Raw genomic sequence first — 12,823 nt, 5'->3', positions numbered from 1 at the left:
CACAGCATCATCAACCAACACAGGAGGATACATGAGCACGGACCAGGAGGAGGGACCCAGCCGCAGTGCCACCAGCGCTGATGAATCGGAGGGAGCCAGAGACACGGAGGGTGAGGGGAGTCAGGCCGCCAGACCTTTGGAAGGCGACACCTCTTACCATGCAGACGGCTCACCTTCTAACTCCCAGGAGGAGGGGGAATACGCGGCAACACCATCTTCCATCACTATGTCTGTCCCCGCCTCCTCCAGACCCATCTCCACCCTCCGAGGTGCTAGAATTCCTTCTGTCCGTGCTGCCCCCCATGTCTCCCTCGTCCCCGGCACCGCAGCCCCTGCCCCTGTCTTCCCTGCTGCCCTCAGTGCCAAGTCTGTGGACCTACTCCGGCAGATTCATGTTGGTAAGACATCTATGCTGACTGTCCTCCATGGCCACACTACAATACTGACATAGTGGTTGTCATTTATGGAGGGCATGTCAGCTACGATGTCTGCCCATTGTCGGATTCTATCATCCATGGACTCCTCACTGACGGCAGCAGTTTCCCTCCTGCAGCGGTCCGTCCCCCCCCCTCCTTCAGACCCATCCACACCCCCCTTTCCCATACCTGTCCAGAGCACATCCAGACACACAAGATCACGCACACCATCAGACACAACCAGCACACCACCACGGAAGTGTAAGCGCAGATCTCCTGGCAAGCAATCTCAGGGGGATGCAGGCACACCCACAGGGACTAGGGTCAGACGGCAGGCATGCAGACACAGACAAAGGCCACAAGACTCAGAGGCCTGTACCTCCACTCCCCTTGTGTCCCCGGGTGCAGGTGGTGGTCTGGCTGAACTGGCAGCAGTGTGCAGCGCTGAATATCTTTCCAGCTTTGGCGCTGCACAAGCCACTGAGGAGGATTACTCCCCCCTTGCACCCACAACACCTACCCTTCCCCCTACTGTCCCTGTGGTGCCGGTCCCTGACCCAGATGATGCCCCCCACGGGTCAACAACCCTTTAACTCCATCATGTGCAGGCAAGTTTGGGGTCGAGAACCTCCCAAACGTCACCAAGCAGACTTTTGTGGACTGGCCATTGGCCTTATATGATCTGGGACTCATTTTTCAAATCAATTTCCTTTGGAGCTGAATAAAGCTTTTTATTTTTCTTTATGAACTATTGCATTTCAGGTACTTGCTTTAGGTGCTGTGTGCCTAGGAGTTGGTGTCATGGTAATGTTTTGGGATTGTGAAAGATGTCTATTTTATGATGGTGATGAGTTGGACCATGGTATCTATGTGCCATCAGAATGTTGCAGCAATTACTCTTTGTTTGTGTGTGTTCAGTTTGCATACAGACATTGGCCCAGATGCCTCAAACAAAAATTCACTCGCAAAGGGGCAGATTCTCAGAATCTGCCCCTTTGCGACTGGTATTTTTGCATTTGGGATGCATCACCCCAAATGCAAAAATCGCAAATTGAGAATTCGGAAAATAGCGATTATTTGCATTTAAGAAATCTCAAATTGAGATTCCTTAAATGCAATGCATTAATGTTTAAAAAATAGCGATTTCGCTACTAGGGCACGCAAATTACCAGAAGTACAACTTCATGTAATTTGCAAAAACTTTGAAAAATGCACTAAAGTGCATTTTTCGAAGTTTCATGTTGAGCACACATATGCCCTAAGGGCTTGTGTGTGCGCAAAATATGTGCACAGATCAATTTCAGGGCGTGTAACAGGGTGCCCCGTCGGACACCCCTGCACCCTTGAAATCGCAATCTCAATTTGAGAATCGCAACTTCCCATTCATTCCTATAGGAATGAATGGGGAGGTATTCCTTAATTGCGACTCGCAATTTGCAAGTCGCAATAAAGGAATTTTAAGAAATCGCAATTTTTTGGGCAAATTCTTGATGCATTGCATTTTGCAATTCCTTATTTGCGATTTCTTATTTTTCGCAAATAAGGAATCGCAAAATGTATGCTTGATGCATCTGGGGGATAGTCACAAAGAGTGTCCCTTCCTCAGTGACACATGAGATCTTCACTACAGACAGTTGCACAATTGTTGTGCTGACATGTGTGCAGATTTCCTATTTTGTTGAACGTTCACTTCAGCAATGGCCATGCCTGCTCACAGATGACTACTACTCATTAGTCTGTGCCATCCATGCTACTCACTGTACTTGTGTTTTTAGCATGTAGAAATGCGTTCTTGTACACATTCACCCTTTTTCCCACTATGCAGATGTATATTCACAGCTTTACACTTATGTTTGTATTTGTTATCCAGGGTATTTGTGCACATGACTCCGAATTTTGTGCTTTGTATCTAAGGGGGTTTCAACCCTATTCCTTCCACGAGAGACTACATCTTGATGGTCTGACCACCACCTAGACATTCATATCAGGCCAGGGATGTACATGACAGTGTGTGTGTTCCCTTTTGCTCTATTTGTTTGATGGACTGTTACATGACTATACACTATTGTGTCATGATGGTAGGGTGTGTAGGTTTCCTGCAACCTCCATGGGTGGATCTGCATGTGGGATCTGACATCACACCCACATGTGGTGTGTCACGCAGTGTGTTACAGAAATCATTCCTCCGTGTAGTGGGACACTGCTGTGAGTGATGTGTTGCTACGGCACTATCAGGACCCTCACAGGTTAGGGATGTAAACATACCCCCATGTAGTTGTGGTATGCTGATGATAATGCCCCCCCCCCATTACTGAGCACTGCTGGGAGTCCTGTGCACCCATCCCTCTTATGTATGGGAACTGCTGGGAGTCATATCCACCCACCCCTCTTATGTCTGGGCACTGCTGGGAGTCATATCCACCCACCCCTTATATGTCTGGGCACTGCTGGGAGTCCTGTGCACCCACCCCTCTTATGTCTGGGCCCTGCTGGGAGTCATATCCACCCACCCCTCATATGTCTGGGCACTGCTGGGACTCCTGTGCACCCACCCCTCTTATGTCTGGGCACTGCTGGGAGTCCTGTGCACCCACGCCTCTTATGTCTGGGCCCGGCTGGGAGTCATATCAACCAACCCCTCTTATGTCTGGGCACTGCTGGGAGTCATATCCACCGACCCCTTATATGTCTGGGCACTGCTGGGAGTCCTGTGCACCCACCCCTCTTATGTCTGGGCACTGATGGGAGTCCTGTGCACCCATCCCTCTTATGTCTGGGCCCTGCTGGGAGTCATATCAACCCACCCCTCATATATCTGGGCACTGCAGGGAGTCCTGTGCACCCACCCCTCTTATGTCTGGGCACTGCTGGGAGTCCTGTGCACCCACCCCTCATATGTCTGGGTACTGCTGGGAGTCCTGTGACCCACCCCTCTTATGTCTGGGCACTACTGGGAGTCATATCCACCCACCCCATATATGTCTGGGCACTGCTGGGAGTCCTGGGCACCCACCCCTCTCATGTCTGGGCACTGCTGGGAGTCATATCCACCCACCCCTCATATGTCTGGGCACTGCTGGGAGTCCTGTGCACCCACCCTTCTTATGTCTGGGCATTGCTGGGAGTCCTGAGCACCCACCCCTCTTATGTCTGGGCACTGCTGGGAGTCATATCCACCCACCCCTCATATGTCTGGGCACTGCTGGGAGTCATATCCACCCACCCCTCATATGCCTGGGCACTGCTGGGAGTCCTGTGCACCCACCCCTCTTATGTCTGGGCCCTGCTGGGAGTCATATCCATCCACCCCCCATATGTCTAGGCACTGCTGGGAGTCCTGTGCACCCACCCCTCTTATGTCTGGGCACTGCTGGGAGTCCTGTGCACCCACGCCTCTTATGTCTGGGCCCTGCTGGGAGTCATATCAACCCACCCCTCTTATGTCTGGGCACTGCTGGGAGTCATATCCACCCACCCCTTATATGTCTGGGCACTGCTGGGAGTCCTGTGCACCTGCCCCTCTTATGTCTGGGCACTGCTGGGAGTCAAATCCTCCCACCCCTCATATGTCTGGGCACTGCTGGGAGTCCTGTGCACCCACCCCTCTTATGTCTGGGCACTGCTGGGAGTCCTGTGCACCCACCCCACTTATGTATGGGCCCTGCTGGGTGTCATATCCACCAACCCCTCATATGTCTGGGCACTGCTGGGAGTCCTGTGCACCCACCCCTTTTATGTCTGGGCACTGCTGCGAGTCAAATCCACCCACCCCTCATACGTCTGAGCAGTGCTGGGAGTCCTGTGCACCCACCCCTCTTATGTCTGGGCACTGCTGGGAGTCCTGTGCACCCACCCCTCTTATGTCTGGGCACTGCTGGGAGTCCTGGGCACCCACCCCTCATATGTCTGGGCACTGCTGGGAGTCCTGTGCACCCACCCCTCTTATGTCTGGGCCCTGCTGGGAGTCGTATCCACCCACCCCTCATATGTCTGGGCACTGCTGGGAGTCCTGTGCACCCACCCCTCTTATGTCTGGACACTGCTGGGAGTCATATCCACCCACCCCTCATATGTCTGGGCACTGCTGGGAGTCCTGTGCACCCACCCCTCTTATGTCTGGGCACTGCTGGGAGTCATATCCACTCACCCCTCATATGTCTGAGCAGTGCTGGGAGTCCTGTGCACCCACCCCTCTTATGTCTGAGCACTGCTGGGAGTCCTGTGCACCCACCCCTCTTATGTCTGAGCCCTGCTGGGAGTCATATCAACCCACCCCTCATATGTCTGGGCACAGCTGGGAGTCCTGGGCACCCACCCCTCATATGTCTGGGCACTGCTGGGAGTCCTGTGCACCCACCCCTCTTATGTCTAGGCCCTGCTGGGAGTCATATCCACCCACCCCTCATATGTCTGGGCACTGCTGAGAGTATTGTGCACCCACCCCTCCTATGTCTGGGCACTGCTGGGAGTCATATCCACCCACCCCTCATATGTCTGGGAACTGCTGGGAGTCCTGTGCACCCACCCCTCTTATGACTGGGCACTGCTGGGAGTCATATCCACCCACCCCTCATATGTCCGGGCACTGCTGGGAGTCCTGTGCACCCACACCTCTTATGTCTGGGCACTGGTGGGAGTCATATCCACCCACCCCTCTTATGTCTGGGCACTGCTGGGACTCCTTAGCACCCACCCCTCTTATGTCTGGGCACTGCTGGGAGTCATATCCACCCACCCCTCATATGTCTGGGCACTGCTGGGAGTCATATCCACCCGCCCCTCATATGTTTGGGCACTGCTGGGAGTCCTGTGCACCCACCCCTCTTATGTCTGGGCCCTGCTGGGAGTCATATCCACCCACCCCTCATATGTCTAGGCACTGCTGGGAGTCCTGTGCACCCACCCCTCTTATGTCTGGGCACTGCTGGGAGTCCTGTGCACCCACGCCTCTTATGTCTGGGCCCTGCTGGGAGTCATATCAACCCACCTCTCTTATGTCTGGGCACTGCTGGGAGTCATATCCACCCACCCCTTATATGTCTGGGCACTGCTGGGAGTCCTGTGCACCCACCCCTCTTATGTCTGGGCCCTGCTGGGAGCCATATCCACCCACCCCTCATATGTCTGGGCACTGCTGGGAGTCATATCCACCCACCCCTCATATGTCTGGGCACTGCTGAGAGTATTGTGCACCCACCCCTCTTATGTCTGGGCACTGCTGGGAGTCATATCCACCCACCCCTCATATGTCTGGGAACTGCTGGGAGTCCTGTGCACCCACCCCTCTTATGACTGGGCACTGCTGGGAGTCATATCCACCCACCCCTCATATGTCCGGGCACTGCTGGGAGTCCTGTGCACCCACCCCTCTTATGTCTGGGCCCTGCTGGGAGTCATATCCACCCACCCCTCATATGTGTGGGCACTGCTGGGAGTCCTGTGCACCCACACCTCTTATGTCTGGGCACTGGTGGGAGTCATATCCACCCACCCCTCTTATGTCTGGGCACTGCTGGGACTCCTTAGCACCCACCCCTCATATGTGTGGGCACTGCTGGGAGTCATATCCACCCACCCCTCAGATGTCACGCACCGTACCCCAACATTAACGGCGTGTGTGCGGCTCGTATCACTATTGCAATGGTGATATATGCGAGCGCGTGACGCACCGTACCCCAACATTATTGGCGTGTATGCGGCTCGTATCACTATTGCAATGGTGATATACGCGAGCGCGTGACGCACCGTACCCCAATATTAATGGCGTGTGTGCGGCTCATATCACTATTGCAATGGTGCCATACGCGAGCGTGTGATGCACCGTACAGGTACACTTCCGTTGTTGCGGTACGTTGTTCTCACCGTATGCACCGTCATCGGTTTCTGTGCACCAGGTCGTAGGTGTACAGGACTGGTATGACACGGTCGATGGGGTTCATGGCGTGTCTGTCGCGTATCGGGGTGCAGGTCGGGCCGGATCTGCTTTTACGGAGGTTTTCAGCTCCCGTAGCAATAGGGTCGTACGGAGTGTCGTCGACACGGATCGTCCTTCGTGGGCTGGAAACTGCTGCCTGTTTACGTACTGACGGTGCGTACTGCGTGACCTGGATACGAATCGTATGTATTTTTTGCTCGTATGGTGTTTGGTACGATTCGTACGTAGATATGCTTTGGGTTAGGATCGTACTTGATCATACGTACGGGGACGTTGTAGGTGTACGAATCATAAGGGAAAAATGCTCCGAACTGCGAATCATAGGGGATTTTACCGGATCGGAATCAGCCCCTTAGTGTTATTTGCTTTCCCTCATATAATAGAAAGTGGAGTGGGAATAGCATATTAGCATATTATATATCTTTAGTGTCCAACACCTTCTCTGACTTAATACTGACTGGAATGGGAATAGTAACTTATATATCTTTAGTGTCCAGCACCTTCCCTGACTTAATACATCTGAGAAGATTCTCGGTTCCAGTCCTCATTTGAAAGGGTCCACAAAGACACAAGGTTTCCATTCAGCAGGGCATACCAGAAATGGCCTAAGGTATTACTGTATGCTATAGAAAGGTCTTGTGGTGTCTTACTCAACGGGGCTCTAGAAATTGTCTTGGGCACTACAACCTGCTACAGCAAGGACTTGTGTTTGATTGGAGGGATCTTTAGTAGACACTGCAGTCTACTTTAGGAAAGTGTTGACAGCAGCTTTTCGAAACTCCAAGGGCACTTGATGTCACATTTGGCTGAGTCTTTTGTGTGTCTTTTGTGTGTATTGTGTCTTTGGAAGGTGCAGTAATTACTGGAATAGACCATGCAGTATGAACAACCATTAGCTAATATTGGCCTGGATTCCATTTTCAGTGACAAGTAAGATGTACTGACTATGACAATGTTTTAAGAAAGTTAGATCAATGCTTGCTTTTTTTAAAACAAGAAAACAGGTTACTTACCTGTAACTTTGGTTCTCCAGTATTGGTACCTTCCATAGATTCCCATGGCTTGTATCATTCCTTGTTGTTGGAATGGGAGCCTCGGTCAATAAAAAATAACATAGCAGTAGGTACAAAAGAGAAAGAAAGGCCTAGGCCTCATCTCATTTTGTAGCATATCCACCTCTTTTTGCAAAAGAGACCAAAAACATACAGCAACCAATCAGATTAGCCTCACCCCATAGAACCTTCCTGAGAGAGCCTCAGAGCCTCAGATTTTCGTAGCGATTGTGTAACAGTAACCACATTTCCTGAAGGCTGAGCTTACCCACGGGAGGAGGGTGGGCGCATGGGAATCTATGAAAGTTACCGATACTGGACAACCAAAGTTACAGGTAAGTAACTTGTTTTCTTACTCCAGTATTGGAACTTTCATAGATTCCCATAGCTTGTATCAGAGTAGCCAGCAGATAGCAACCAGGCACATTTTGTGATATAAAAATGACATAACTTTGTATCCATATTTTCATAAGAAGTAAAGAGACATTGAAACATTAGTCAATAAACATTACCAGATACAAAATGTACAATAACAGGAAGGAGGGATAGAAGGGAAAGCTCACTCCTCAGAACAGCTTGTCCCACTGGCGCCTCACTTCGCGTGGAAGAGTCCAAGAGTACCCCCGATGTCTGCTGGAGGGGAATCTATAGGATCCGGTGATGGAGAAGCTGGATCTGGGATGATATAATCGTGCCATTCCCTATCCGGATTCGGGACATCTTCCACATTCCAGTCATCATCTGATGAGTCATCATCATCCTGCACAGTGACGATGTCTTGTTGGCTTTCTATTGGTTGCGGCTCCGGAGGTTAAGCCATTGTAGCCGAAGAAGAGGTCGGAGGTGGTGGTGGTGGTGGTGGTGGTTGCACTGATGGTTGATCAGAGGTCTGAGATGGAAATCTCCTTTTATAATCTAACATCATTTGTAAGTCACTAATAAGTGAAGAGGCATGGCCACCATACCCTGATGTGACAGCTCTTAAGGTCTATCTCGTGTAGGGAATTGTTGTTGATCCAAGTAATAATCTTCAGAATCCGAGTCCTGGTGTTTTACTTGAAGTTGGGATGGACCGTACACAATCCCATAAGGACCTTCTTCATCGTCAGAATATTCCTCATCCAAAAGCAATGCGGAGGTAATGGTGTCGCTCTACGCGGAGATGTAATTTCCGGTGTGATTTGGCATCTTTTTATAGAAATTTGGACTTTTCGTATTGTCGATGAGGTTGTCGTCGAAGGAATCATCGACCGAGAAAGGATCGCCGACGACGATGGGCTGATCGTCGACGGTATCATCGGCGAGCTCGACGTCAGTACCATTGTAGCTGTTGTCATCGACATCGTCGCCGTTAACTTCGTCGTCATCGAAGCCATCATCGGCGTCATCATCGTCGACGTCAAGGTAGTCAACATCGTCGACGACACTGTGACAGGTACCTTTAGCATTGATGAAGTCGTCGTTGAAGTTGTCGTCAGCGGAGCTCTCGACGACGGGCCCGTCGACAGAGCTGGAATTGACGCCTGGTGACTTTTAGATGCCGTCGTCAACGTACCTGATGTTGTTGTCGTCGATGGATGGATTTTCTTCTCAGATTTACCCTCCTGAGGTACAGATGCTGGTTTCTTGAACAGTTTTGCATTTTTAGATGGTGGAGAGGCAACAGAAGGTCCATGGCTCACCTTCTGAGTAGAAAGTACCTCAGGAGCAAGTCCCTCCCTCTCCTTTACACCTCGGTGAGGAGATTTGTTGGGACTGAGCCTGTCAGACCTATCAGGGGTCTTTTGTAAGGCCTTGGCAGGAGGTTCAGTTGACGTTGAAGGGGAAGACCTACCCCTCTTTTTAGACCTCTTTGAAGATATAGCTGAGGAAGAATCTTCACTGTCACCAGAAATTATTTCCTTATGTGACTTCATCTTCTGTAACCAGGTCAAGAGACGTCTTTCCCTGTCTCTCAGAGTCTTGGAAGAGAAGGTCCTGCAGAGCTTACAATCAGTGGCCTTGTGATCAGGGTACAATCAATAAATGCAGTCTTTATGCTTGTCTTCAATATATATAATTTTTTTAGAACAAGTGGCACAGGCCTTATACAAAGCTTTCTTTTCCATATCTGACATCCTTTAGAGAATAAAGTTAAAATCCAAAAGTTGTAGAGAAATCTGAGCAGAGCTCAGTAAAGACTCCCTTAGCACAACGTGGGGTACAAAATCTAGGGCTCTGAGGCTCTCTCAGGAAGGTTCTATGGGGTGAGGCTAATTTGATTGGTTGTAGTATGTTTTTGGTTTCTTTTGCAAAAAGAGGTTGATGTGCTACAAAATGAGATGAGGCCTAGGCCTTTCTTTCTCTTTTGTACCTACTGCTATGTTATTTTTTATTTACCGAGGCTCCCATTCCGATGACAGGGATGATACAAGCTATGGGAATCTATGAAAGTTCTAATACTGGAGTAACCTAACCTACTTGGAGAGTAGACAGCTCCTGCATATTATAAATAATACAATTATATGTGAAAACAAGTTTGCTTCATACACTGTATCAAAATAGTATTTTGTCTGCAATAAACTGAACAATCGGTTAACTGAAAAGTGAAGACTTAAAAATCACTGTATGCTGGCATAGGTATATAGCTTGCAGTTGAAACCAAACTGCTGGTGCTCACCGCAGTTTCTGAAGTTGATTGAAGGTGCCGCAAATCAGTTTTTGGAAGTTTCTTGCTCGTGCATAGTAAATGCAGCTGCAGCTTTTTGAATAATACCTAGTTAATGAAACACAACGAAAAACAGTTGGAGTTGTTTGGTATGTAGCCATTTGCAAACAGAGAAAGCGATCGTCATGGTAGCTGCAAGTCAAGAAAAATACAACTATATGTATATTACACAATCAGCGATAGCGGCTCTAGAGTTATGGTTACAATGCACTCTGCATAGGGATGCCATTTTTTACTCTTTTGAACTATAAAACTTTCCTAAATTTTATTCATTGATAGTGACTTATAACAAACTTTTTTACCTCCATGTTAAATACCTAAAGAAAACATTTCGGGCCTATAATAAAATCCCACTGGACGAATAGTTACCAAAAATGAACAAATTAAAGTTGGCTGGTATAGCCTCCTATTCTTATTTGGTTTTGAGAAAGTCCATGCACCAGTTTTTGCAAAGATACAAAACTCTGGGGTTGTAAATAAAGAAACCTGGTTGAATGTTGACATTTTTTTCATTCGTACAATGTGGACTTTCGGATTCCTGCAAGAGCCGTGAATCTGGACATCACTGTTGACTTGCCACACCAAAGGCCACTGCAGGATGCAAGGCCTTAAAACGTCTCTTAAGACTAGCTTAAGACAGGATGGCCATTCCCATACCAAATGAAAAATATGAGGAATAATACTCACCTCTAAAAATATTTTACATATATCCCCGTCTTTGCTGAAAGACTGCATGTGGATTTGCAGATACTGAACACAACTTTTCATTATGGAATGTGCGCAAGATATGTGGCTGCATATCCCAAATTCCTGAAACAAAATTCAAATGAAATCCATAGTCCAGTTATGATCACTATGGGCATACAGGCTGAGTGAAGGGCACAGCCTGCTTGAGTGGGTCAGGAGACGAGAGCAGATGTTAGCAGTGATGCCATGTGAGAATTCATGAACAGAGATTGGCGGGGACGAAGTTACGATTGGAATCACTGACACAACGGGGGAATTTCTGTGGATTTTAGCATTGTGTTTTAACCAGAACATCACTTTAACTGTGTGTGTTTTAATGGAAAACGTATGTGTGTGTGTGTGTAAATAGTCATACTTTTCAAACATTCTATGACCAAAAGTTGGGCACGGTGTCACATGACCTTTGACCTCATGCGATCCCACTGCAGATCATACTACATGATAGGGGAGCCACAGAGGCATAATGACTATGCAAAATGACTATGCGATGTGTGAACTGTATCAAACTATGAGAAAAAATGGACATGACAAAAGTAGTGTTGTTGGACAACCTCTTCTTCTATAGGAAGCTGTTTTTACCCTCTTAAATGGCAGTATCCCTAAAGGCACTAATTCCTGTAGGCTGCAATTTTCTACAACCCACTGCCCAGGCATAGGTCAGCCACCCCTCTACCTGGGTGCACTATACTGGTGAGGGTACAGGTGTATGAACCCTGGACCCCTACAGTGTCTAGACCAATCCTTAGACATTGTAAGTGCAGTAATGCAATGAAGAGTAGATGGTGCTGGGAGTTTGTCATTACAAACTCCACAGCACCATAATGGCTTTACTGAAAACTGGGTATCAAACTTCTCAGCACATTAAACCTACACTGATACCAGTGTGGGATTTAATGAAAAATGCACTCAGAAGGCGTCTTAGAGATGCCCCCTGAAAAACGATCAGCCTCTGGTGGGATCCCCGTCAGGTACACACCAGCCTGCCACCACATGACATGTTTCTGGACCCCTGGGGTGGGAGTCTTCACTCCTTGAGCCCAGAAACAAAAACCTTTCCTGGGCGGAGGTGGTCACACATCCCCCAGGCCAGTAAGAGCCATCTGTGGCAGGGGAGCTTCAAAGGCCTTGCTGCCTTTGTAACGCGACTCCCAGTCTCTCCTGCTATCAGGAGCAGGCCCCCTTCCTGTCTCTCCTCCTTTTGGCGGGAAGGCAGGCGGGAAAAATTAGCACAGCCCAGAAGATGTGCCCACCTCTGCCAACCCCACCCTGAGGTGGGAGAGGCGAGGTGAAGCCCACTCTACCATCTTGCAGATGGCAGGCACTCTCCAACCTGGATTAGGGGTTGTGTCCACTCCCCCATGTGGGGTGAGCACACCAAGGGTGTACTTACCCTAAGGTCAGTAGCCTTTGGCTACTGACCTCAAGACCTCTAAAACGCCCCCTAAATACATTATTTAGTGGGAAGCCCTGAACCAAGAAGATAGATTCCCACAACCTATGAAGAAGAAGGACAAAAGAAGTCGCCCAGCAGTGGAGACTGCGGAAAAGAACTGAGTTGGCCCCAGCCCTACTGGCCCGTCTGCAGTATCCTGAGATCCTGCGCCAAAAGTTGCCTTGTCCTGCAGCTAGTGACCTACAGAACCCCTGGGAGGACTGGCTGCCTTCAAAAAAGACCAGACCTCCTGTAACCAGCAGCTCTGTTCAAAAGAAACAGGCAAGAAAGACTCAGCGCCTGCTGAGCACAAAGAAACCTGACGCCTGGAACCACCACTGCACCAGATGCATACAGCTCGAATTCGGGTGGTCTACCGGTCCCAACGAGGTCCCCCAGCGCTGCAGAGTCCGAGTCTACCGTGAGTTTAACCCCCAGGACTCCCCAAAGTTGCCTGCAGCCTCTGCAGGGAGACCCCCCCAAGAGCGAGTGGCCCGGTAAGGTGAAATCCAAACGCAAAATACACCCCTGCAT

At 49.4% G+C, this 12,823-nt stretch overlaps 1 protein-coding gene across 1 annotated transcript in view; it reads right to left on the bottom strand.

Annotated features, from left to right (window-relative positions):
- POLN (DNA polymerase nu) overlaps window positions 1-12,823 on the bottom strand; it is a 2,689,548-nt gene that overhangs the window by 1,146,089 nt on the left and 1,530,636 nt on the right. The window contains exon 16 of the mRNA XM_078678603.1: window positions 10,063-10,158. Within this exon, the coding sequence (XP_078534729.1) occupies window positions 10,063-10,158 (96 nt within the window). The remainder of the gene's footprint in view (window positions 1-10,062; window positions 10,159-12,823) is intronic.

Source organism: Lissotriton helveticus, chromosome 2_2, assembly GCF_964261635.1.
Source record: "Lissotriton helveticus chromosome 2_2, aLisHel1.1, whole genome shotgun sequence".
NCBI lineage: Eukaryota > Metazoa > Chordata > Amphibia > Caudata > Salamandridae > Lissotriton > Lissotriton helveticus.
The sequence above is the reverse complement of the archived record's forward strand: the minus strand, read 5'-3'. Positions and strand labels throughout refer to the sequence as shown.